The sequence below is a fragment of the Microtus pennsylvanicus genome, chromosome 16, assembly GCF_037038515.1.
Source record: "Microtus pennsylvanicus isolate mMicPen1 chromosome 16, mMicPen1.hap1, whole genome shotgun sequence".
Classification (NCBI taxonomy): Eukaryota; Metazoa; Chordata; class Mammalia; order Rodentia; family Cricetidae; genus Microtus; species Microtus pennsylvanicus.
In genome coordinates, this window is record NC_134594.1 from 10,423,650 (window position 1) to 10,451,418 (window position 27,769).

The 27,769-nt window shown below is 43.5% G+C and overlaps 2 protein-coding genes across 3 annotated transcripts; one reads left to right on the forward strand and one right to left on the reverse strand.

Annotated features, from left to right (window-relative positions):
* Nucleotides 1-27: 27 nt before the first annotated feature.
* On the forward strand, nt 28-13,700 carry Mrpl47 (mitochondrial ribosomal protein L47). The gene is made up of 7 exons (XM_075950868.1): nt 28-229; nt 2,580-2,725; nt 3,217-3,277; nt 5,650-5,746; nt 9,344-9,474; nt 10,716-10,811; nt 12,475-13,700. The coding sequence occupies exons 1-7, from the start codon at nt 30-32 to the stop codon at nt 12,596-12,598; spliced, it is 855 nt and encodes a 284-aa protein (XP_075806983.1). The 5' UTR covers nt 28-29; the 3' UTR covers nt 12,599-13,700.
* Nucleotides 13,240-27,769, reverse strand: Actl6a (actin like 6A). Of its 2 annotated transcripts, none has more exons than XM_075950865.1 (14): nt 27,584-27,769; nt 24,434-24,510; nt 24,104-24,278; nt 23,417-23,517; nt 22,695-22,792; nt 21,208-21,302; nt 20,863-20,969; nt 20,679-20,768; nt 19,483-19,544; nt 19,189-19,303; nt 18,917-18,997; nt 17,342-17,437; nt 14,789-14,875; nt 13,240-13,699 (listed from the first exon to the last, which is right to left on the reverse strand). In XM_075950865.1, exons 1-14 carry the CDS (start codon nt 27,606-27,608, stop codon nt 13,619-13,621), a joined length of 1,290 nt encoding a protein of 429 aa, XP_075806980.1. In that variant the 5' UTR covers nt 27,609-27,769; the 3' UTR covers nt 13,240-13,618. The 2 variants fall into 2 exon arrangements, with proteins under 2 accessions (XP_075806980.1, XP_075806981.1); XM_075950866.1 differs by lacking the exon at nt 27,584-27,769 and adding an exon at nt 27,124-27,514.

The window sequence follows — 27,769 nt, forward strand, 5'->3', positions numbered from 1 at the left end:
GGGTTGGGGTGGGAGCAGTGAGGACAGCCATGTTTAGCAAGGGCAAAACCTGTTCGCGTTTGCTTCACTTGTCGGCAGGCAATAACGGAAGTGACATTTGGGCACCGGCACAGTGGGCCTGCTTTAGAAACATGGCTGCGCCCAGTATAGTGGGTATTTGTAGAAGAGTCTCGGCGTTCCTGAAGGCTGCGGGTTCCCTAGTAAGTCTCCAGGCGCCTGCTCGTCCCGGGTAAGTGAAGAAAGAAGGATGACCGCCCGCCTTCGGGTGCCTGTTGCTGAGTGCGCAGCGTGACCTTGGAGTCGCCCACTTTGGCGGTCGGGCGCCGCGAGCGGGCTGGTCCGCCGGCCTGGGGTTCGGGTGCTCTGTGCTGGGGATGGCTGGGTCGGGACAGACGCTTCCGAGGGGTCGAGCTGGCACGGAAGGCGTCGCCGGGTGTGAGACGAACGGATCTGCACCGTCGGCTTCGGACCAGATTTTCCGGCAGCTACTAAGTGACAGTGACGAGAGAAGTGAGGGGTTTCTGCGAGTGTGAGAACAGGCAGCTTGCTCGTCTACATTTGCCTACATGAACCGAGTTTTATGCATAGTGTACCTCAGATTTAATTGAAGGAAGCAACCCGTGTTCGGCTCAACACGCAGCTGTCGAGCCTCTTTTGTGCTCGGTATTATTAACGCTAACTTCGGAAATTAGCTTTTTAAAATCTTTGCAGAGTTGTAACTTGATCCGGGTGACAAATTTGAATAGTTTCATCTTTCATTGTCTTTTTCTCCCCCTAACAATGAAATAAATTGGAGCTGGAGAGATAATAAAATAATTTGCGGTTCAGTGGTTAAGAGAACTTATACTTGCAGAGGACCCAAGTTCGGTTCCTAGCAGCCGTGTGGCTCATCTTTAACTGGAGACCCAAAGGCATTAGCCACACACCATGGTGCGTGCACACATCTGAAGGAAAACATTCATATACATAAACCCTAAATGTTTAATGAAGTAATTGTTATGTGTTTTTTTAATAAAATAAATACCTGTCACTCAGAGAGGCAAAGTATTTGAAAATGGTAAAGGCAGTTGTGCGCTCCCAGATGACACATTGCCATTTCTTCTTTAATTTTGCAGGTGTACATGCTTTGTTTGCCGTTATTTTCCCCAGAACAACAGAAAAGTTGTTAGAGTAAAATGGTAACCGTGTGCCCTTCACCGAGTAATCAAGTCATTGGCATTTTGTCACGATTTCAAGATCCCTGGGTTTATACTCCTTTTCCTGCACTGCTTGACAGACGTCAAACTTCAAACGTAGAACCAAGGACATTTCCTTACTAAGTTATCACCTTCAGGAATACACTGCTGTTAGTTAGCATACAATCAAAAAAATTGCACTAATAATTTTTTTCTTTATTCTTTCTTCTGTTTCTTCGTCTCCATTCTTTTTTTTCATGATCCAGTAAAGGATCATTTATTGACCTAGTTGCCATTAATCCCGTATGTTTCTTTTTTCCTTTGTCATAAGATTACTGGCATTTTGGGTAGGATTAGGGTTTTTCTTAATTTTTTAAGAATATGTCTCCATTTGATTATTTCATCATAATTAGATTCTAGTCAAGAGTTGGGAATGTAGCTCAGTGGTAGGGCACAAAAGCAGAGTCAGATTAAGTAAATACCCTAGGTTCAGAAGATAGCACTTGAGAAACAGTTCACATTTATTTTGTTTTTAGGTCATTTTACCAGGTCATTAAATATTTTTAGAAACATAACTTCTAAATTACTATGTAAGATTTTCATGCAGTGGTATGACGATTATCAATTCCCTAGTTGTACGTTTATGTAATTAACAGCTCTTTGATATCACATTTAATTCCTTTGTGGCTGTCTTAGTCTGTAAGTTCCCTTCCCTGATGTTGACAATCTCTAGATACAGAATTACTGGATTAAAGGAGAAAAGCTTGTGCCTCTCTAATGTTGCAAAGTTGACTTTCGCAATGGTTTTGATCCGTTCATGGATTTGTTTGCTACAATGGAGGAAGCACCTAAAAATGTTACTCTGAGATTGTGATGTAATTGTGGGGGCAGCGAGATGACTCAGGAGGTAAAGTGCTTGCCGTTCAAGCATGTTGACCTCAGCTTGACCCCGAGGTCTATGCAGCAGAAGCTGGATGCAGCAGCACCCGTCTGCCGTCCCAGCATTCCTGTGTCCAGACAGGAGGCAGAGAAAAGGGAAGCACCCGGGAGCTCTCATGCCTGCTGGCCTGGCACACTCAGCCAAGCTGCAAAAACCAGAGCTTCAATAAGGCAGAAGAAGAGGACTGACTTCTACATGTGTGTCCTGGCACATGAGTGTGTGTACTCCCACACACGTACATTAATAGTAAATAAAATAAAAAAGATATTGTGTAAAATATGTTGTCCCTGAAACTGTAGGGTAGCGATCTGTACAATAAAAGTACGTTCTAACGCATTTTAGAAGCTTACTGCTTTGGGGGCCAAATTACTGGGTAGAATTTTTGACATTGTAATAAATGTTTCTTGCTTATAAAATCTGAACATTATAAACTCTAACCGTTACTTACTTGTGTTCTGTTGCAGGTTTCCCCTTAGTTTGTTGCAGAAGAACACACACCATGTCACATCTTTTCTCCAGTGTAAATTACTTCATACCACGTTGTCAAGGAAAGGACTAGAAGAATTTTTTGATGATCCAAAGAATTGGGGGGAAGAAAAGGTCAAATCTGGTGAGCTATTTAGAATGGTCTGTAGTAATTGATTGAGCCCTCCATCATCCTAGGATTATCCAGTTTAGGATTTTTTGTTAGAATTTACTTTGGATTTTAAAGGTCTTTCTCATAACTGAATAAAAATATTTCCTCAGCAGATTGGTGGAATGTTTAAAAGAAATATACTTTGAAAATGTTAACTAATATGAGGTTTGGGTTTATTTTAGTTGACACTTTTTTTAATAATAATTAAAAATAATTTGTAATGAATAATTAAAAATAATTTAAGGAATGGAATGCATTTGACACAAATATTAGCAGCCTTTTAATGCTGTTTGTTGCCTGTCATGTTGCTGATATTTTCATGTTACTTAATTGAATTCTAGTCCTGTTAATATAATTCCGTTCCATATTTTACAGATACAGAAACAGATTTTGAGAGTGGATAATCAGCCAGGGGCATAGAGCTAGAAGCATCATTTAATGTTACACATTTCTTATTCTCATAGGAGCTTCATGGACCTGCCAGCAGCTACGGAACAAAAGTAATGAAGACTTACATAAACTTTGGTGGGTGTTCTGCATGCTGAAATGTTACAGTTTAACAGTGGGGTCAAAACTACACCTGTGTGATAAACAGTTGGACAAAATGATTTGTTTCCTGGTGCAGTAGGTGAGCATAAGAGCTGTGTGTGTGCACGTGCGTGCATGCGTGTGTGTGTGTGTGTGTGCGTGCATGCGTGTGAGTGTGTGTGTGTGGGTGTGGGTGTGGGTGTGGCAGTTGCACAGTCGTTTCGAGTGTGCCGTCAGAGTCAGACTGATACCATTAAACCAGTAGTGCTGAGAAACACACTCAGGAAAGACACAGGGACTGGTTGGTCAGTCACATTTACACTGCCTTCTGTTTTTCCTTTCTTTGTTAATTTATTATTTAATATAAATGCTGACAGAAACCAGATAAAGACCTTGTAGACACTTTCTTGTATTTACAGTTCAAAAGGTGACTCACCTCCTACTTTTTAAAATAAACCCTGTTATCTACAACTCCTAGGAGCCTTAAACCATAGTTAGGAGCAACAAGAGACTGAATAGGTTTCCAAAACAATAAACTATCAACCATTCAACAAGATTTGAAGTCTTTAATAGAAACCACATGCACACAGAGAAGACAAAACTGAGAACGAAGGCCCTGTCCTCTAACACATCTCCAGCAAGTGGAACCTGTACTTACTGAGATCCAGAGCTTTTGGCGTAAATACACTCCTGTTTCTTTTTTCCCACCCTGTCTGTTTGTAAGGCTTTTTAAAAACTGGAAATATTAAAACAACAGGAGTGTGCCATTTCAAACAGGGTTCTTTCTGTCTGTTCTAAAAGAACATTCAGAAGATAATGTCTCCAACTAAAGTCTCACCATGGGCCAGATCATTCAAACTTCTGCCTTTCTTTTTATTCCATTTCATGGCCTAGGGTTTTAGCCTATTATCCCAGCGGGTTGTGTCAAAGGATAACATTAATTGGGAATGTAGGCCAATGGCTCCAGTAAGTCTGAGAGGGTTAAGACAAGGTTACATTCTAGTATTTAGCCCATAGCTATTTTGTTTAAGCCATACTTGTTTTGGGGAAGTTTCACATCATATATGTGTGATTTTGACTTCTTGCGTCATTAGGCCTCTGTGCCTTTGACTGCAGCGGTCAGTGCACAACAGTGTCTACCCGGCGGTCAGTGCATAGCAATGCCTACCCAGCAGTCAGTGTGAAACAATGCTTACCCAGCGGCTGGTGCACAGCAATGCCTATCCAGTGGTCAGTGCAGCAATGACTACCCAGCTCCTCATCTTTCTGCTGTTACTCAGCCTACTTCACTCATGATTGTTATCTGTTGGGCATTCTGGCAGATATTTAATTTTTTATCCCAATTTGAAAGAATTACAAAGTGTTTACAAAAACTGCTCGTGCTGTGCTTATTAATTATAGAAAAGTGAGTTTTAGTTAAAGCACTGTTATGAGTTGTCAGTAAAGGTGAACCTAGGACTGTTTCAGCACTTGCTGTGCTAAAGCCAGTGTCTTCTGTCATTCCCTCCCCCGGGACTGTAGACCCTAGTGTAAAGTTCTGGGCTCCCTTGTCTCGCTCGCCCTGCCCTCCACAGTTACTGCTTTCATTCTGAAACTGGGGTGTTCACAAAGCCTCTTTCCCCAGCTCAGCCAGGTCAGTACTTTAGAGTCTGGCTGGCTTGTCCCCTTCTATCTTAAATCCTGTCTCTAGGAAGCTGTTTCCAGTCCTTAGCTCTCGAGGAGATTTTGCATGCCCCCCTTAACTATTGTGATACATGTCGTCTCCCTTCCCCAGTAGGAATTGGCATGGCATTGCAGGCTAGAGGTAGAATTCATCCAGAGGATCTGAGATTGGAATCCAGACATTGCTTTGTGACCCATGATCGTAATTCCTGACTGTGCTGAGCTGTCTTCATTAGAGAGAGGATTTAGTAGTGCCAACTCCAAAGGCTGTGAAGAGATTGGAAGTGCTCAGCACTCAGTGTGAACTAGCCCCTCAGCAGATGTTTGTCCTCTTCCTCACCTGTGGAATGGTGGGCAATGGCTGGTGCATTAATAACCCTCCAGCATGCCTCACAAGGTGCAGTCCTGAGTAGGCAGGAGGCAGCTCTTTGGGATGGTGCCTGTGTGAGGTTTCCAAAGGACTTCAAGACTTGGAGCTTTTGGGCTGGAGATGGCTCAGTGGTTAAGAGCACTGCCTGCTCCTCTAAAGGTTACAACCATCTGTAATGAGGTCTGGTGCCCTCTTCTGTCCTGCAGGCATACATATAGGCAGTATACTGTATACAGAGTAAGTAAATAAATTAAAAAAAAAAAAAAAGACTTGGGGCTTTTAATTTTGATGTAAGAAATCACCATAGAATAGTATCATGGCTTTGTGTTTGGTACAGGTATGTCCTTCTGAAGGAAAGAAACATGCTTCTGACTCTAGAGCAGGAGGCCAAGCGACAGAGATTGCCAATGCCAAGTCCAGAGCGGTTAGAAAAGGTAGGCTGTGGGAGCTAAGACTCCTGGACAGGGTAAAAGCTAAAAGGAACGAGTATATGGTTCTTACATTCAAACCTTTTTCTATTTGTGTGGTTCTTTAGTAAATTTACAGAGCTTTATATACCATTCCAGCAGTTTCTCTTGAGCATGCTTATCACCCCCATCCCCCCACCTCTCACTCCCCCTCCCTGCAAAGCAAATGTCACACCTGCTGCTGTCTCCCCATTTCCCCCCCCCAGCAAGTGTCACGCCCCCTGCTGTCTCCCCACACCCCCCAGCAAGTGTCACGCCCCCTGCTGTCTCCCACCCCCCCCCAGCAAGTGTCACGCCCCCTGCTGTCTCCCCATCCCCCCCAGCAAGTGTCACGCCCCCTGCTGTCTCCCCATTTCCCCCCCAGCAAGTGTCACGCCCCCTGCTGTCTCCCCACACCCCCCCCAGCAAGTGTCACGCCCCCTGCTGTCTCCCACCCCCCCCAGCAGGTGTCACGCCCCCTGCTGTCTCCCCACCCCCCCCAGCAAGTGTCACGCCCCCTGCTGTCTCCCACCCCCCCCAGCAGGTGTCACGCCCCCTGCTGTCTCCCCACCCCCCCCAGCAAGTGTCACGCCCCCTGCTGTCTCCTTTTTCTTAGTGGCAGCTTCCAGCCTGCAGATGGGTATTTATTTTGTTTATCTACCTGGGAGTAGAATTGCCAGGCCGTGTGGTAAGTCTCTTGAACTGTGGCAGCCATGTGGTATGGTGCTGAGTTTGGTGTTCAGCTGCCCCATTGTACATCCTACCTCCAGTTTGGCTATTCACCAATAACTTGACCCATTTTTTAGTGTGCAGTTTTTTGTTGTGTTTGCTTTTCTGTGGTTTTACTACCCCCCCCCCCCCATCCCAGATTGTTATAAAGGTCAGCACTTGATTTTTCTGTCATCTGTAGTCAGTGAGAGCAGAGCTGAGCCTTGCCACTGCTGCAGTGTAGAGCCTCGCCTCAGCTCCCCTCCCTCCCTCCCTTCCCACCATCATGCCCCGTTAGTCAGCGTTCTCACCACACTGCCCACAGAGGGCAGGACGTGGTGTCCCTGCAGGAGTCAGACAGGAGAAACAAACTCTCTGTTATCATGACTTCGTGAGAATTGAGTTTGATTGTGAGTTTTCAAACTTGATTTCATGTAGTACTAGATGTGCAGAGAGTTGCATGGACAGTACCAAGACTTCTTGCAGCCTTCACCCTGATTACATGTGTTCCTATTCACGGTGTGTTATTCTATCCCCCCCTGCACCTCCCCACACAACGCTTTTCTTGACTGTTTGAAAGTAAATAGTCCATTTCATGCCCCTTTGTCTACAAAATTATGCATTTCCAAATACCATTTCGTATATAATCATTTCACACTTTTAAAGTCAGGAAATGAACATTGATATGATAGGTCTTATTTCCCTCATATAGAGCATTCTAACAGTATCCTTTACAGCAAGAGATTCCCGGATCATGCCTTTTCTGTTTTTGTGATCCCCTTAATCCAGAGATTCAGTCTTTATATTTCACGACAGGGTTGTTTTTGAAGAGTATGGCCCATTCCCTTAGTTGGGGTTGTTTAATTCTCATGGTGATGTGGGTAGATTAGCTGGGCTGCATTCTTGGCCGAGTAAAGTTTATAAACTAAAAAGTCTCTTTGAAGGAGGCTTGCTTTGAGTGAGGTATACCTGTTTGGTATGTACTGACAAGTGTTCCTTTTGATAAACTTGGGCCAGTTTGGGTTTTTTTTTTTTGTTTAGTTTGTTTTTGTTTTTAATTTAGGGATATCAGTTGATTATCCCTAGCCTGAAATCCAAAATGCTCCAAAGTCAAAACTTTGAACATCAAAGTACGGCTCTGTTGATATACCATTGGTATAAACATGCAGTGCTAAGTCACACCATTGGTGTGAACATGTAGTGCTGAGTCACACCATTGGTGTAAACATGCAGTGCTGAGTCACACCATTGGTGTGAACATGTAGTGCTGAGTCACACCATTGGTGTAAGCGTGTGGTGCTGAGTCACACCATTGGTGTAAATGTGTAGTGGAGTCGCACCATTGGTGTAAATGTGTAGTGGAGTCGCACCATTGGTGTGAACGTGTAGTGCTGAGTCACACCGTTAGTGTAAGCATGTGGTGCTGAGTCACACAGTTAGTGTAAGCATGTGGTGCTGAGTCACACCGTTGGTGTAAACGTGTAGTCCTGAGTCACACCATTGGTGTAAACGTGTGGTACTCTGTGGACTCAGCAGCTGTGGATGGCCAACCTCAGTAGAGTTCAGGTGGCCTCCAGGCCTGCCCTGGGTCCATTGTAGGCCATCAGCTGTCACTTACAGAAAGGTAGGACAGTCCCGCAGAATTCCCTGCTTCACAGGGAAGTCTGTAGACCAGAGTTGGATGCGCCAATGTTACATAGGAACTTTGGGTGACTGTCCAGGTCACTGGGTAACATTACTCCTTTCTGAAGTCTTTGATAGAGTTAAATAGTTAAACTTATAGTTTTTCTTAGTTGTGAAAGCAAATTAGGTATAAAACTTTAAGATAGATAATTTTGCTAAATACAAATAGACTAGATATTGTAACTGTAATTCTTACTTAATAACTGTTTTATTATATATAGTTTTACTATGTTAAGATTAAAACCTTTCTTTTTAATTAGACAAAAAGGAGGAGATGCTGTGGAATAATCCTTCTATATACTGTGAATGTGTATTATTTTCATTGGTTAATAAAAAAGCTTATTGGCCTATAACAAGACAGGATAAAGTTAGGCAGGACAATCAGACTGAGAATGCTGAGTGGAAGAAGGGCAGAGTCGGGGAGATGCCACCCGGCCACCAAGCCACTAGACCACTACATGTAGAGAATGAGGTAACCCTCTATGAGCCACATGGCAAAGCATAGACAAGAAATACGGGTGAGTTTAAATGTAAGAGTTAGGTGGTTAGCAGGCCTGCGCTATCAGACGAGCAATTGTGATGAATATTAAGACTCTCAGTAGTTATTTGAGAGTGAGATGTACCATGTTTGGTTGATATCCCTGGAAGACTTGCCCTTTTCTGAAGGGAAACTAAGGAAGAGTGGGGAGAAAGACTGGGAGAAGAGGGAGGGGAAATTGCAGTGAGGATATAATATATGAAGGGAGAAGAAGAAAAGTATCTTCTTGCATCTTCATGAATCCTAACATTCTTCCCTGTGAGAACTAGAGTTGCCAAGCAGGCCAGCGTACCTGCTGAGCGTGAGGACAGCAGTGGTCCATCAGGGACAGGTGTGTCTTATACGTCTCATTAGCTTACTGCATTCAAACGGCATTTGAGCTCTGTCTGCCCAAACAGAGCTGGTACATGGCAAAGTCATTAAGAAATGAAATGATAAAACTTCAGAGAAGTTACAGAAAGTCATACTGTAGACACCCGTGAGCACACACACACACACACACACACACACACCTGTGCCAAAAGGGCTTTCTAGAAAGTACTAGAAAGAGCAGTTTCTAAATAAAATGTCATAAATCGCCTGCTTTGTAAATCTTGAGCTCTGGAATGCAGTCTTGGTGAGGATGGCTGAAGTTGGCTGTGTTGTTGTCGCCTCAGGTTATTGATTCCATGGATGCCTTAGATAAAGTTGTCCAGGAGAGGGAGGATGCCCTGCGGCTTCTTCAGACCGGCCAGGAGAAAGCAAGACCTGGTGCCTGGAGAAGGGACATCTTCGGACGAATTATCTGGTACGTGATTACACTGTACTTCCTAGAAATCGCTGCTTGAATTGGTATCCCTCTGTGTACCTTTAAAACAACTTCCTGTGGCTAGGTGTCCGTAGCCTTTAATCCTAGCACTCAGGAGGTGGAGGCAGGCCGGTCTCTATGAGTCTGAGGCCAGTCTGGTTACAGAGTGAGTTCCAGGACAGGCAACAAAGCTACAGAGAAACCCTGTCTCTGGGGGAAAAAAAAAAATTCCTCCCTTTGGATATTTTAGAGATCGTATGTAAAGAAGAGAAGTTCCCATCCCCTAGAACACAAACTATGCACTGACCACACAACTCGTCCCCATGTGTTCTTGTCTTTGTGAATTGTGGGTCCTTTCAAAAATTTCATAAAAGTTGGATACTTCTGACAGAAAAATCTGCCTATACACATGTAACTTCGGATTATAAAGCTCAAAGAGCTAATTTCAGATACTCCTCTGCCTACCTTACCCACTAAGAACCTGGGACTTGAAAGTTCTGAGTGCAAGGTCAGTTTGCTTGTTTCACAGGCATTGGGATAAGCCCTGGGCCAAGTAGTGAACAGCATACCTCTTTCCAGGGAAGGATCTGGTTGTCAGCATCAACTCTGAGGAGCCAGTATAAGCCAACTCACCCCAGAGGATCCAGGATAGCTAACTCATGGCCATGTAGTAGTACCTTAAACGGGAGTCAGCAAGTGTTGAGGCTTGAGGTATCTAGACAGTCCCCGGACCTTACACACAGCACCTTCTCGCTTGATGTGGAATTCCAGCCGTCCAGTCAAGAACCATCTAATCCAACACAGAAAAAGAAATTGCCAAAACCTCTCTTAAAGCTCTTCCAAGGAGCTAGGCAGTGGAAAAACAACAAAAAACTCTTCCAAGGATTAAGGGATATAGCTGTGTCTGCTGTACAAATCTCCAGCATGAATTTGAATTGTATTTCTAATAACTAAAAACACTGATTACTTTACCTACTTGTGTGTGTCCTTGTATGTGCTTATATGTGGCATGTGTGGTCAGAGGGAACCCGCACAAGTCGGTTCTCTGCTCCTGTTCACACGTGTCCTAGGGACTAAACACAGGTGGCAAGTACCTTCTTGTTTAGCTGTTTTACTGGCCCCATTTTCTAATATTTTTTATTTGGATTAATTTATTTGAGGCCAATTAGGAAACAATGAGAAGTGTAAGTAAAACTGTATTAAATATTTTGTGTAAAGCAGTAACTTTATTTTTTTGGCAGGCACAAATTCAAGCAGTGGCCTATCCCTTGGTACCTCAATAAAAGATACAACAGGAAACGGTTCTTCGCGATGCCCTATGTGGATCGCTTTGTCAGGTGAGCACAGCATCCACATGACAGAGCTGCCCCTTACACCAGGTGGCGCATGCCCTCAGCTCTTTCCACCTTGATTTCTATTGTGTAAGTAATATGTTTTCATTACTTTAAAAAGAAAAAAACACTAGTTTAAAGAGAAAATTGAAGCCATATATCCAAAATCTTAACCTCCATGAAGTCACTGTGCCAACGGTGTGTATCCCTTTAAAAGTTATATGACTTCCGTGTGTCTGAAATAAGAGTGAAATCCACTGATCCACTGCACCATGTGGACTGCAAGCTCTTATTCCAGGGCCCATGGGAAAAGGAGGAGCCTGAGATCCTGCCCTGCTGCATTTCCCATGGCAGATTCTGCACTGAGCTTTCATGAGTCAGAGAACTTGGTGCTTCTGTTCCAGGATTGTAGCTGCCCAAGCACCAGCAGCTGATACCTAAGGAACTAGACGAGGGTCTTCTGAAAGCTGTTTACAACATGGAATCCATCCCCAAAAGCAGACAAAAGACAGTTTAACTCCCCAGCCGCACTTAGAAGGGAGACAGGGAGATGCAAGATGGCAGACATGCCCACGGTACAGAAGCATCCTGTAGCTGGATATACCTGGGACCCCAGCTCTGAGGAGTCTGAGGCAGGACTGGGTATAAGACCACTGGCTAATCTTGATGCAGATAAAACCTGCTAGGGATACTTTCTGTTCTCAGAAAAGTTCTTCACAAACTGATGTTTCACTCAGAGAAAAAGGAAAAGGAACTTAATCTTGTTTGCCCATGTGTGTACACATACATACTGTCCTAGTATGGTCTGTGTGAAAGTCAGAGCACAGCCTGCAGGAGCAGCTCTCTGTAGTCTGGGTTCAGGGGATCAGGATCAAGTGGCTCCACCTGCTGATCCCTATCACCAGCTATTTGAGACTTACATTAACATGTTTAATAAACTTTAGAATCAATTTGAACTTTTTATCTTCCTCTCCGAACCAGCTCCCTCTGTTCCTTTGGTTCCTTTGATTGGGTCTGTACAGCTCTGGCATCTGCCACACCAGTGCATTCTAGGACAGAGATCTGCCTGCTGGGATTAAAGGCATGCATATCCAGAATCATCACTTAAGAGTGCACCGTGCAGTGGGGACCCTAAAACCACCTCTTATTTCAGTACCAGTCTTGTGGGTTCAAGCCATCCTTCAAGTTCTTCCTGCACTTTTTCGAATCTGCCTTCTTCCAGTATCTACTCCAGTATAGCCCCTTACTCTATACTATGCTTCATGATTTTTCAAGGCTTTTATTACATTGTTTCAAAACTATACACTAGCTCTGTGTCTCCAAAATACTTATCTTCATCAGTGAGAACTTTACTGTCTGTCCCCTAACACCTTGCTCATTCCCAGACTCTGGTGTTTATCCTAAGCTTTGAAGTCTGTCCATACTTATGACCTAGTTAAGATGCCAGGTGGTTGGAGAACTCTGCTGCATCGCTTCCCTTGTTTCTGCTGGCACAGTACTGAGGTGGTTTGACCTCCACTATCTTGCATTTGTAGTGACGCTGTTAAAGCTTGATTTATAATGCCAAGGACTGCTGGCATGACTGGCTTTTATATGGTTGGCATGGGCACGCTTTGAGAAATGGGGGGGGGGCGGTTTTGTCTAAGTTGCTGTTATATTTTTATTCTAGACTGAGAATTGAGAAACAAGCCCGCATTAAAGCAAGAAAGGAAAGTTTACAGAAAAAGAAAGAAAGAATTCTCCAGGCAAAGTTCCCACACCTCTCTCAAGACCAGAAGTCAAGTACTGTCTGAGATGAGACCCAGAAGTCAAGTACTGGCCAAGATGAGACCTAGAAGTTCGATTTCATTCTTGAAGCAGCCTGTGTCCTGATGTGAATATGTCTTTATAAAATGTTTTTGTTCAAATGATATCAGTTGTTCTTGTGGATAATATGGCATGTTAATTAACCCTAGAAGTACTGCTGCTTCTATCAAAACCAGGCAGAGTTCAGGTTCAGTTCCCATATCCTGATATCTAAGCAGGCTTAATAATACCCGATGTCTTGGTATAAATCTGATGCTAGCTACCAGAGTGAATGCTGTTTCCACCACTACTGTTAAAAAGTGGCTGGTGGGGAGTGGGGTGGTGCACAGGACTGGAAAGATGGCTTAGTGGTTAAGAGCACAAGTTGCTCAGGACCTGGATTCAATTCCCAGCACAAACAAGGCTTATAACCATCTAAAGCTCCAGCTGTGGAAGCCAACACCCGGCCTCAACAAGCACCGGGCACTAGTATGGTGCAAGCGTACATGTGGATAAAATACCCATAGACATAATTTCTTTTAAGCATGGAAGGGACATGGATACTGTTAGTCAAACAGTTGATTGCTTCCTGCCATCAAAACAGTGGGAAAGCAGTACTGACAACAGCAAGGCACAACAGAGACAAGAATCCAAAAACCCTTCTAGGACGGGTGGTGATTTTTATTTAGTTTTGTAAGCCTAAGGTAAAAAGCATAGGCAGTGACTTTTACTAGTCAATAAAAAGTAACTCCACCAACCCACAGGAGAGCTGGAAAGTACTTACTGAAAGCAAAATATTTAGAGAAAATAGACATTCATACAAAATTATAAAATGCCTGTAATAAGAATAAGTGCATTTCAAGGAAAGCACAAACTCATTTTAAGTTATAGAGCCAGTTAAAGCCTTAAAAAATTTAAGTGGACATTGAAATATGCAAACATGTATAAACATTCTACAAAAGATGGTCGTCTTTTCCTGAGTGTACTAAAGCTACAGACATGAGGTGGCGGCAGGCAGGGTGGAGCCCTCAAGGGCATTTTCGTTCTACACACTGCTTCCCTCCTTCTTCATACTCCTGTTTGGAAATCCACATCTGCTGAAAGGTGCCCTGTAAGACAGAAAGAAACATTCCATATGCCCACCTTTTATTAGAAGGTAGTGCTTTTACTCATAAATGCCTTTAACAACTACTGAACTATTAAAATTCCTCCTCCAAAATACTGCTGTCCCCTATTCCTTCTACCCTCCTCTAAGAGGGGCCAGAGACTGCTTAGAAAACATGACAAAGCGCCCTAAGGCAGTAACGGAACCTGTCATTAGGCCCAAGTCAGTTATCTCAGCTCTTAGGAGGAAGAAGGGAAAGCTCTAGTCTAGCCTGAGACACAATCTCCTGACTCACGGTGGCCTCCCGTCAAGACCCAACACAGTCATCTCCCTGGCCCACAGAGCCAGCTCTTGACAATCTCATCAGGACTTGGGTAACAACCAAACTTCCAAAATGAATGGCTTACAACTAAATGCACTACACCTAGGCCTGCCCAGGGCCAAAAGAGGTATTACAGCTGCCCTCCCTAACAGGGAGAGTCGTGTAGACCGGCAAGTGTCCACTCATAAGGTGTCGAGTGTGACGGTGCACACCTGTCGTCCAGCACTCTGGAGGCTGAGGAAGAAGACTGCAGGTTGGAGGCCAGCCTGAAGTTAGTAAAGGGTGGGACGTTGTCATACGTAATGTATTTAAGCAGAGAGTCCTACCAGGTCCTCCACGCATCTGTCAGTTTTTAAATGTAAAAATCAATGAAGCACTGAACTCATTCTCACTATTTTATTAAATTTAGCATTTAATGGCATATTTAAATCAAATCATTTTGTAAAGAAAATTTCTGCTTATATATGGCTCAATGTTATCATAAATAAACCATTACCAGAAAAACCACAGTGCTATTGTAGGAAAAAATGGGAATCATGGAAGGCTACTAATAGTGCCAAACAGATTTTTATCAGTACAAAATAAATATTAAAATTAGTATTCTTGAGCCCCGACAAAAAGAACCAGACGTAATAAAGAATTATTCAGGTAAAAAGATGGCGTGTTTTCAGATGATAACTAACACTCTTCATAAATGGCTGCACATCAATCAACCCCACTCTCACAGCTCCCCTCTCAAATCTACTCTTAGAAAGCAGCTTGTCTACTAACCAAAGATGCCAAAATGGAGCCTCCAATCCATGAACTAAACCTCCGTTCCACCGTCGTGTTGTTGGCAATCAGTTTCAACCGCATGCTCTACAACAGAGGAAGCATTGGGATATTAGGACAGCCATGACAGCCAGCCTGGGACTTGGGTGCTGAGAAACCTCCATGGCCATGCTGGCACCAGCACTTAATCCCAGCACTTAGGATTACAGCCAGGGCTAGCTAACCTCCCCATGGCACAGCCACCAACAGCCCTCCCTCCCTCCTCTCACATACATGCACGCACACACACAAAGGGAAAACCAGTCATTTTACATGGTATCAGGTAGCTAAGCTAATAGTTGACATAGGTTAGGCTACTTCACAGGAAAGGTCTTAATGAATACAAGGTGAGAAAATGAACTGTGTAACTCAGAACTGAGCAAATACAGGCATGCGGCACCTCGCCAGGTAGGAAAGACTGGAGTGAACTGAAATCAGAGCTCTAACTCACTGTCCATAACTTGTCTGAATGCCCTCAGCATGTCACTCCCCTGCGACTTGTCACTTCCGCAGCAATGAAGGAGGAGACTAGGTAGAGCTTGGAGTCCTTCCCTTGAACAGCTCCACTAAAAATGTCTTACGATGCTCCTTTAAACACTGGCACTGTTACTTGGTCATCTCATTTAGAGATATAAAGGCAGAATTTGTGTGTATGTAACTCCTTAACTGTTAAACATAACAAACTGACAAGGCAATAAAAACAAAAACTTCATACACATACACACGCACACTTCAAAAGATACCATACCAGGTGTTATTCTCACAGTCTCCCACCCACCCCGAGCGCCCGTATCTCAACTCTCCCCATCAAAGTGACAGATTTACATTGCCTGTCTTCCAAATCAGTACTTCCGCCCAGCAGGGTGGCTCATAGCTGCAACCCCAGCATTCAGGCTGATGGGGGGGCAGAATGCTGAGTTAAGCAAGCATGCTCTTCAATAGGATAATGCTTGCCCCATCTCAAAAAACCAATAACTCAGTGCTTCTGTTCTGAACACGGCATAGCCATAACTCAGTATTTCTGTTCTGAACACGGTATAGCCATAACTCAGTATTTCTGTTCTGAACGCGGTATAGCCATAACTCAGTATTTCTGTTCTGAACACGGTATAGCCATAACTCAGTGCTTCTGTTTTGAACATGGTATAGCCATGCTTCTGCCTCCCAGTGGCTATACCACCAGGCCTGGTTCAATCTGTATTTATCTCACTTCCTATAATAAGGGACTTTTCCCTCCTCCATAGAAATCTGCCTCTGGGGTAATTTCCATGCCGGACACGCGCCACACACAACATATATGTGGAGTATTTTCAGAGAAATAACTGCGGTGGAGTAGAGCATAGGACCACCTGTACCTGTGTTGTACAAGTGTCTCTTCCAGAATCAAAATTTTTCTGACATTTCATTGATTTTAATACTTCCTAAAGGACAAAAGTATCTAAATTACTCTTAAAAAAGAAAAAATAACCCTCATTTTATTACTTTAATTGTGTGTATGCCTGTGTGAAGGTATGTTCACGTGAGTACAGTTGCCTGAAGAGGCCAGAGAGGGTACTGGATGCCCTGGAACTGGAGTTACAGGTGTGAGCTTCTCAATGTCGGTTCTGGGAACTCAGCTCCCCTACAAAGAGTTTATGCAGGTGAGGCTGAACCACACCTGCAGCCCCTAAATTACTCTTTGGGAGACCTTGGACCATTCATGCCTATAGTTATATTTGTGGGTATTCTATGAAATCCAACGGTCAGAAAAACTACTGCTTGTTCCCCTAGACTAGTGGTTCTCAACCTGGTCAAGACCCCTTTGGGGTCAAATGACCATTTTACAAGGATCACACATCAGATAGCCTTCATATCAAATACTCATATTACAATTCATAGCAGTAGCAAGATTACAGTTACGAAGTAGCAACAAAAATAATTTTATGGTTGGGGGTCAACACAACATGAGGCACTGTGTTAGGGTCGCATCATTAGGAAGGTTGAGAACCACGGCCCTAGAGCATCATCTCCCACAATGCAGTATGCTGAAGGCAGATGTCAACCACGGCAGTGCATCAACACCCAAAGAGCACTAACTAAACATACAGCACACGGAAAACACGAGCAGCCAAAGCCAGACATTTTCTACAGACACACCCAGCACCCTTTAAGCATATTATACCTGGCATTATTAATGTGCTGTAAACTACCTCTCCAGATTCTCCCTGAGTATATGGAGTGCATGTTCATGTGCACACACCTGTATGTGGATGTGTGTGTGTAAATAAGGTGGAGAGAAAGAAAATAACTAATTTGGCCTGTGGTCTCCAGACATACATACAGGTGAATACACCCACACATGTGCACACAGCACACACAAACACTAAACAGATTCAAGTACTAGAAGAAGAACCAGTGTAGGACATTTTGGTCATAATAGCTATCACTCATACTGTAAAGGCCCACAATTATCTATTAAATTCCTCTCAGTGAGAATGGACACAACTAAATAACAAAGAACAGAAAAGCACTTACTGGGGGAGTTTTCTGAGAAAGCTCTCTATTTAGCCTGTCGGTGAAACTCTGTATTAGCGTGTTTCCTCCTGCTACAATCACACTGCCGTAGAGACCCTAGAAGAGAAACAATCATTTCCAAATGTTTCTAACAACCCCATAGTACTGTTTGTTGCTGGGAGTTGGACCCAGCTACTAACCTCATTGTTTTCCCATTTATTTGTGTGTGTGTGTGTGTGTGTGTGTGTGTGTGTGCGCAATTAGAGGATACTTGTGGGAAGTGGTTCTTCTTCCGGCCTGTGGGTTCTGGAGGTCAAATTCAGGTCATCAGGCTTTGGTGGCAAGCACCTTTACACACTGACCCATCTTGCCAGCCCAGAGGTCCATTTTATACTAGCCCTCATCTTTGGTCATCTGGAAGTCACGGCAGGATACTCTTCTGCTCTTTCTCTTTGTAACTGGGATGTTACAACTGTTTTAGAACACAGGCTGAGCCTCCCAAGTAAAACAACTTCATATTCATAGGGATATATTTACTCCAAATTTGCATGTATTTATCAAAACATAAATGTCAGCCTTCTCTTTTAATTGGCTATTTTCTTAGTTTTAGAACCTATTCAAAGCATCTAAATCATCTAAATTTTGAAACAGAAAAACAAAAACTGGGCCCCATCTGCTAACTTTAAAGTAAACAGAAAACAATCTCAGTACAAACAGTCCCATTCTTGCAAATGTATTTAATTCCCTGTCCTGAAGTGACCTTCCACCAAAAAAAAAACCAAAAAAAATTCAAAACTTGGAGGAGAAAAACAGCTCAGTGGATTACAGGTACTTCTGTGCACATTTGGACACATGAGTTTGACTTCTGGAACCCATGTGACAGTCATATATAACACACATGTGACACCACATATAACACACAAAAAATAATTTTTTTAAATTCTGTACGTGTTAACACCCCCTCTGTTCTAGAAGTGGTAGAGGTTGCTAGGTCACTTGAACGAAATTATCTTCATGGCCACTCACGGTCTTCCGTGAGGATGTTGTGTATACACTCACATCTATGCACACCATACTTTAGATAGGATGTGGGTGGAGATTAAGGAGATTATGAAATAAATCTAGAGCTTAATAAATTCTAACTAATCTAAATGAATATAGTATATAACCAAGTCAATATAGTATATCAGCAGTTTAACACCTGACATAGCAGAACAAATACAAAAATCATCTAATACAATCCATGTAAAACCACGTACTTTAAACCACCTTTCTGAATAATACAAGCAGATGTCAAGAGAAATAACCAATTTATATGGACTTTGATTTACGACATTTTAGGAAATCTGGAGCAGCAATGTCCAAAGAAACTCTGCGAGGATGGCAATGTTCTAGGAATCTACCCTGTCCAGGTTCACAGAAAGGTGAGTGCGATTCAGGAGCGGGGCGGAGCTGAGTGTCAGCAGCACTGGGCATTGCTGGTCCCACAATCCTTCCCAGCGTTCATCTTGTTAAACATAGTTATCATCAAAGCTGCAGACCTCATCTGGGGCATTTCACTGCCGTAAGAGACAGGAACAGGAGCCTGGCACTTACCGGTCTGATGTCAATGTCACACATTCCAACACTTGTAGTAACGACATGACTGACTCCCAGCATCGTGTTCCCAGATAATCCCTGGAACAAGAGCGCAAGTATTCACATGGGAATCCCCATTGTCGAATTTAGTCTACTGTAGGCTATAATCCCGTAAATTCTCCACAGAGGAAAAGCTGCATCTTTTATGAAAGGGTCATAAGTATGTATCTATTTATATAAATTCAGGAAAGTCAGACAAAATTGACATTTTTGAGAAACTGGCCTCACACCTTTACATTGGAAGGGTCAAATAATCCTTCAGGAATTTTTAGCCGTTCTGCACCAAAATCACAGTTGTAACCGTTGGGGAATTCGTAGTGGACAGTTGGCATCTGCGCAGCCACTCTACAAACAGAAAGCAGAACAATGCTGTTCAAATGATAAACCACCTATAAGGAGTTACCAATCTGTGCGAAGTCAGAGCAAACACCTAAGAGCAGAGTATCAGAATGTACTTTATGTCTTTAGGCTAAACCCACAAGAGCCCTATTTCTGAAGGACGGTCATTCCCACAGAAAACATACTGTTCGTCGTAGGTGGAGTCTGACACCTGAAGAACTGAAGCCTGAAAATCCTGGATGACGCACTGTGGACAGAGGTAAGAAACAAGGTTGGAATCTGCTGTGCGACCTGCTCTCTGAGTCTGCTCATGGCAGCAGACCAGCTTCACTCCGGTGACCCATTGCAAGAGTGAAACTCTACCAAAGACAGCATCAACAGTTACCTGGGATTTACAATTTATAGCACAAATTTAATTCATTTCTATAGTTGTAACTACACAATTGAAATACATATCAATTATAATTTTTATTTATGGAATAATGAAAAGATTAAAAACAAGCAGGAACCTGCACCACTGCCCCACCAAACTAAACCAGCTTCAGAACATCATTCTTTTCCTTAAAAATTCCTTGAATTTTTAAAAGATTTTCTCCCCTGCATTTGTGACATGCAAACACGTCACACTCACACAGAAATTTCTCGTGACTGCTGTGAGATGAACATGGCCTACAGGCTGATATGGGAAAACCTTGTCTGACGTCAACACAGGATCCTTAGGACACGTACTAACACATACAACGTTGGGTGCAACATGCTCGCAGAATACACTTAGTCAATTATGTCTTTCATATCCTTTTGCTAGAAATTAATATGTATCTATGGAACAGCAAAGGTACTAACCTCTCACCCACATAGGTCCACACATTCAGACACTATATCAGTAAAAAGTCTCACTGGCTCATTGTTGAAGCAGTGAGATATACTTCTGCCTGTCTGATTAATGCTGGAGAAGAAATCATACCTAAAAATAAACTAAGTTCTATGCAAACTAAAAGCACCCTCCCCCCCCTTTTTTTCTATTTGGTTTTTTGAGACAAGGTTTTTCTGTGTAGTGCTGGCTGTTTTGGAACTCACTCTATAGGCAAGGCTGGCCTTGAACTCACAGATTTGCCTGTCTCTGCCTCCTGAGTGCTGGGATTAAAGGCATGTGCTTGCTAAAAGCATCTTAACAACAAAAACTGTATAAAATAGTGTGCTGGATTTTACCCTAAAACCAAAAACCTCTTCCATGCCTTCAAACTGCTAAGCAGTAGTCTGTAGGGACTGCTTCGAAAATATGAAAAGTGCTCCCCACCCCAAACTACTTATGTTTCCAGATATTAAAAACACAGAGTTTAGAATCAGCACTTTATTTATAAAGACAATACGGGTTACTTACATTGCACATGTAATTGTGCCAAGACCTTGTAACCTGGGGCAACTTCTCTTTTCTTTTCCAGTTTGCTGGAGAACCTTCCCGAACAGCCTCCTGAGAACACCAAGAGCACACGCTAATTAAGAGACTCACGACAGCAGCAGAAGTGGAAGGCAGGTCTCACTAAGAAACTTCACATGCTGCTTACTTTTGATGCAATCATATACGGAGGAATAAGTTCTATATTCATCTCCTGGAAGAGTTCTCTGCACTGCATGGTAATGAAGTCTCCAGCAAGAGGGGATTTCACAATGCCTGAGATCAAATCAAACAAGGTTGAAGATGCCAAAAGTATGAATTCCTACTGTGAATATATTTACATATGAATAGGTTTCTTTTAGTAGAATTTACCAAACTATTCTTTCAAAGAATAGTCATGCATTCATTTAAAATATTTCTTGGGAATGAACGGGCTCCAACACAATTCCTAGCCTGTCTTCATTATCTGTGTCCTCACAGGGAAAGTCATCTCGTGGATTCACTAAGTCGTTACCTTGTTGAAGAACATAGCCGTCATGGACTGGAATTGCCGTGGTGTGGGTGGCTCCACTGTCCAAAATCAGCCCAGTAGAACGACCATTAGCAAATCTAGTTTAAAGCATTAAGGAAAATAAAGCATCAAGGCTCCAAGGATAGTGATGATTATAAAAGGCTGGCTCTTGTAATGTAAGTCAGCTCTTTAAACAGACATTATCATTTACACTGTGGTTATTTTGGGGCTGAGCAGCCAGCAACTAACTAGCAGCCTCCTACAACAGGAATGTCCTGGAAGGATAAAGGAGAGCCCACCCAACCTATCCTGGGGCTCCAATAGTAACCTGGGGAGGATGTAGATGGAGTAGGAACAAGTAGAAAGTACAAGATGAAAGAGAACACGGCAGGTGCAGAACTACCTAAGTTCAGCAGTCTCATAGCAGAGAAGAGAAGGAACTCACAAAACCATCCTGACTCAACCAAGAATGATTTCAGAGAGTCCAGAAGGGCACAACAGCCGACAGAAACTGCACTCTGCTGCTACGCGTCAGACAAAGGACTACTATCTAGAACACATACCTAACTCAAAACACTAGACCAAAGACAAGCAACCTAATCAGTAATGGCCTAATGAAATGAATACATAGCTCTTGAAGATGGATTACCAACAGCCAATACACGTGAGAAAATGCTCAACACCCTTAAAGCTACCACAAAAATACAAATTAAAACCAAAATGAGATTTCATTTCACCCTCAAAATGGTTACCAGCAAAAGAACAGACAACGGAGGCTGATAAGGGTGTGGGAAAGGAGAATTCATTGCTAGTGGTAATGTAAATTAGTTCAGCCACTATGAAAATCAGTAAAGAGGGTCCTCAAAAAAATTAAAAAGTTATTTAGTATCCATTTAAACCTACTAGGTCTATGCCAAAAGAACTAAGTTAAGTCAACATAGAGAGAAACCTGCATGCCCGAGGCGCTCATCACAGAACTACTTGCAACAGCCAGGTCATAAAGTCAGACTAGGTGTCCATTAACATGAAAATGTAGTCTACACACACTCAAGCTTTGTTTAGCTGCACGGAATGAAATAATCCTGCTTGCTTGAAAACGGGAGATCAAATTACGTGAGACAAGACAAGCAGATACTGCATGTTCAATGTTAATTTGCAAGTCTAAGATTTCTTCACAGATACATTAAAAACACATGCATTTGAGCACATACATATACACAGGTGCACGCACATACTCTCTCTCACACACACACACCTGGAAGGCAGAGTGGAAAAGGAGAGAGGGGAGACTATTAGAGCAGGCAGGGGAGTCTAAGAAGCCAAGGCAGGTAAAAATGGTTCAGTACATAATATATTTGAAGGAGATTGTGTACAATGTACAATGACTATATATCAAGAACAGGGGAAAAAGTTTAAAAATACTCAGAGGTAAAAAGCTAGAAAAGAGGAAAACACTTCCTCACTAGTGTCTTGCACAGACGGAAGGATACGCCGTCAAAACCGCAGTCTTGCACAGGAAGAACGCAGGGATGCCATAGTGCTCGAACATCAGCTCTGTCAGCTTCTCCCTCTTGGCCCTGGTGTTCCACTGCGGGAGGGAGGGACCCAGTTATTCACTGTGCAGTCAGTACAGCACGGACCACTCCATGCCATACTGGCAAGAAACAATGTTAAAAACTGCCTTTTTTAATAAATCACAAACTGAACTCTGTTATTAAACAGGTAAAACTGTCAGCTGCTATGAGTTCTAGAAATAAAGACTTTTCAAATCACAGGAAAATCAAGATTCTAAAAACAAAAGTATTATGAGATATTAAATCTGGTAACCAAAATCCTAAATATGAATTTTAAAACACCCAATCATCCCTCTTGTAACTAGTATTCACAAAAAAAGCCAATTATTTCATTTGCTGAAATGTTTTAATCATAATAAAAATTAAGCTTTCCCCAAATTCCCAAATTCCAAATGTGAATTTCGTTGGCTCTTTAAAAGCAGGACCAGCAAGATGGCTCAGCAGGCTTCAGCCTGGTGACCCTCGTTAGACCCTGGGGTCCACTGGTGGAGAGAACTATGCCTTTGACATGTGAGCTGGCACATGGGCACCTAGGTATGTGCTCACGATAAATTAATCAATTCGTTTTTAAAAAGAAAGAAAAAGAAAATCTTCAAGTGAGTGGGAAGTAAAAGAAGGAAAAGGACAGTGGGTCTTACCGGTGCTTCCGACATGAGAACAGGATGCAGGCTGGCTTCGGATTTGACATGCATCTTATAAGTATGATCCAGAATGGCCTGGAAACTATCCCATTCTTCAACTAGAACAGAACGTCACAGTCTGAACCAAAGCTTAGCTGGTAATGAGCGAATGAGCATCTTCTAAGACGGAGAGCCTGTTTCTGTGACGTATAAATCAATGCCTAAATACAGAATCTACTTTACAGAAGAGGCCGCTACCATTTCCTACACAGAAAATCTCTTTTTGGTTCTTCCAGGTGGGCCTCTGATCTGTCCCAAATATAAATGGGGTGCTTAATAGACACTTAACAATTCTTGCTACAGATCAAGCGGGTGATCAGAAGAGAAAGAGGACAAGAAAAAGCAGCTGGTCACACTCAGAAGGCTACCTCCTTTGTGGGAACCAGCATGAACTCTCGCCTCCTCTCTAATACCATTGTTTCCTGACCACACCTACACAGCTCTTACCCAGGATACAGTATACAGTTTTCTGTGCATCACCAAACTCTCCTGACCAAGCTTAAGGAAAAGAACACTTCTTATACACCTTTGTATTCTCAGTACCCAAAATATTTCTTTGTGGAATTAAAACAAAAACACCTGATACCCAACAGTTACTGTTTTATACCTAAAAGGGCCGTGAACTATTTACAATCAAATTCATACCCATGCCATTCTTGAGTGGTGAGATGGCTTCCATGTTCTCCCTGGGCACGCGGAGGGCATTGGTGTCTATGTAGTAGGTGGGGCCGCCCTGTTTGCCTTTGTCTCCATCGATTTCCATCATGGTGCTTCCGTCATCTCTCTCCAACACCACGCCAATGGCCGTGGGGAAATCAACCTGGACAGTTAAACGCGGCATGAACAATCACCTGCTTCCATGTAGTTGGTGGGGTTCCTAGTGTCTACTGTCATTTTTGCTTCAAGTTTCTGCTTGAATTTAATTTTGCACAGACGATTCTTGCCTATCTAAGTAATTCTTATCGCTGTTCTTACCTTGGGGCAGTCCTCGCCAGCATAGCCAGCCCTCACTGTATATGATCCAATGTCGAAAACAAGGGCGCCAACTTCATCTGAAGAGATTAAAAGAGAATTGCTGAAGAGACTAAAAGACAATTACACATACCTTTAATCTCACCGAGGGAGGCAGAAGTAGAGGAAGACAGATCTCTGAGTTCCAGGCCACCTAGAGTGTCCACAGAACTAGTTCCAGGCAGTCAGGGCTACACAGAGAAACTCTGACTCAACAAAGCAAACAAAAGGAAAGACAAAGAGAGAGAAAATTACCTCTTCTAACTTCTAAGTGTCCTATGAAAGTTAAGGACATATTTTATATATATAAAATGAGAATATTTAAAACTCTGCAAACATTTATTACATTCATATATCATTAGCTAGAACCTAGTTTTTGCTGCTGCTTTGAAGCAGGATCTCTCTATGACATCCTAGTTGTCCTGGAACTCACCAAGATCCACCTGTCTCTGACTCCCAAGTGCTGGGATTAAAACCATGTGCTACCATGTCTGGCTTGAACCTAGTTTTAAATTACCACCAAGATTTATTTAATTAATTAAAATATGGCAAGTACTGTACTGTTTATCAGTAGAGGTTTAACCAGGAAAGACACGGTACATGAACAGGTAGTAAGTTCCCTTACTAAAGTGACTGTTTATAAACACCTTTATAGTCACAGCATAAAAGGACAAACAGAAAAAAATAAAAACAGGACAAACAGAAGGGACTGTCCATTGCCCTGGTAATCATTCGAGCTGGGGAAACAAGAGGGAACTGTTACCAGAACCTAAGAGAGAAGACTGTGGGGAGAGCATCCGGGGCTGTGACACTGCAGAGCTATGGCTGCCTGCTCAGACTCCAACCTCCAGGGAGACAGAACCCAGCATCTGAACCGAGCACTTTTAACTTGGGGGGGGAGGGGGCACCAGCTTTTAAAGATTACACTAGAACAAGGCACGGGCAAGAGGTACGGTTACCCTACCATCACCAAATCAAAGCTAAAACCCGAGGCTGAGACAGCCCACAGAGGCCATTTATTCAGGCACAGGCAGCAATGACAACAAACCAAATGCACACACACAAGCACACTAACTGCCTAGTAAACCAGAGGACCATTTAATCAATTATAAGAAATTATGTTTCACGTAATCAAGAAATTCTGCAAAACATGAAAACGAGAAAAGCATGGAGAATCAGAACTTAAGGTGTAATTATACAAAAAACAAAAACCAAAAAAAAGTGTAATTATACAGGCCAAATAAAAAGCATTAAATGAAGGTCTCACTGAAGTTACACATTCTAGATATTAGGAGATAGTTTAATGCTGAGTAAGAAGGCTGGCAAACTTTTTCAGTCAAATTCGGAGAAAAAGCTCCATTTACATTTTCCAAGTGCTTCACCACAGACAGCAGGCATCCTAGAATAATGCATTTGGTTTTTCAGTGCTCATTAGTCAAAGGGTTCATTTCCCCAACATTGAAAACACTAATCCTATTTACCATCATTCAATTGCTAAGGCCTTAGGAGAAGTTCTTCTATAACGTTAGTAGCTAAAGCCATAAACCACAACAGCCAGTTTAGTGCTAGCTACAAAGAGGCACCCAAAGAGAAACCCCATAGCTTTTTAGACCTCCAGTTTAGAGCAACTCATATTTTACCAGGAAACACACATGCAATTGTTTCAATGAACTGTCTCCTATGAGCTCTGATATTTGAACATCTGGTCGTTAAATCTAAATCTATTTGAGGAAGATTTAGAAGATGTGGGTCTTGATGTAGCAAGGAGTCACTCCGGACAGGCTTTAAGTTTTAAAGTCCAGTCATTCCCGGTTAGCCAGTTTGCTTTCTCCGTTTCGTGCCTGAGTTTGAGTATGTGAGCTCACAGATTTTGGCTCCTACCACCATGCCTGCCATAACGGGCTCTTCTCCCTCTGGACTAAGCTGAAGCACTTTCTTCCTTCTAGAAATTGCCCTGGTCATGGGGCTTGGTTACTTTGTTTAATCACAGGAACAGGAAAGTGACCAATAGACTGGGTAGTTTAATAACGTCTCTGCCTCAGTTTCCTAATTTGTAAACTGTACTTAGTATTTCCTATCTCATAGGACTCTATAATGAGTAAATGTCTTCAATGTTTTAATGCATAAAAATGCTTCGAAGAGTTCTGACAAACAAGCAGCACAATAAATATTAGCTAACTGTAATTATTACTGTCACACTTCTAGGCGGGGAAAAGACATAAACCCTAACAGTTTCTAGAGAAACAGCTACGGTTCACTCATACAAATCCTACACGCCAGTTAAAACGAGTGGACACTGATCTACTGACTCGATACAGACAAATCTGTAGTGTGTGTGCCGATACTCTTGGGTGTATGCTACCGGCACATAGCAGAGAAAGAAACGCCCGCTCTGAAATGCCTTTTCCTCATCCCACAAACTATTTGCTCCCAACCTACAAAGGAAGTCTTTTAATTTTTGGCTTGTTGTTTAACTTTTCCAATACTTTCTTCATTAGCGCGGGGAATAGCAGCCCCATCTCCTGTCAGCGTCCGCGCAGAGAAGCGTCCTTAATCAGTTACACGTGAAAGGACAAGTACGTGGGAGCCCCGACTTCGTTCTCGCCAGTCTAGAAAAGGCTCCTGCCCAGCTGGAGGGGAACAGCAGCGCGTACCTCAGCGCTCCGATCATCTAGGCACGGGACACACCAGCAGCGAGGTCTAGTCTGTAGCAGCTGCTGCAGGATCGGGAGCAGCAGCAGCAACACCGAGTACGACTCGCATCCAGTGCCCAACCCGAGGGCCTGGAAGCTCCGCGAGCTGCCGGGGACGTACGCGCGGCGGAGCTGGTACGGCAAGGGACCCTACGTGCCCGGGGACTGCCATCAGAGCCCGCCGGTCCCGAAGTCCCGGGGGCAAGAAGCGACAAGACCCTCCCTCGAGGCCGTCTCCGGGAGCCCACTCGCGCGAGCTCCGGGTCCGAAGGGACGGGGAGGCCGTGGCCCATACGGGGACCGGAAGGACCGGCAGGAGACCGGAAGGGCCCGCCGGGGACCGGAGGGAAACGGAAGCGGCCAGAGACCCGGGCCGGTCGTTCCGGCCCGCAAGCCCCGAGGCGCCACCGCGTTCACTCACCTCCGCCGTATACGCCACCGCTCATGGCTGCTGTCGGGCGGGGACTGGCCAAAGACTACCGGGGGGACGATAGCAGCGGCCGCGACCCCACTCCCCGCGAACGCTGGCCCCGCAAGCCTGCAACTTGCAACGCCGCCCCCTCCGGCAACAAAGCAGCGGCCGCACGCCCGCTGCACAGCCACTCTT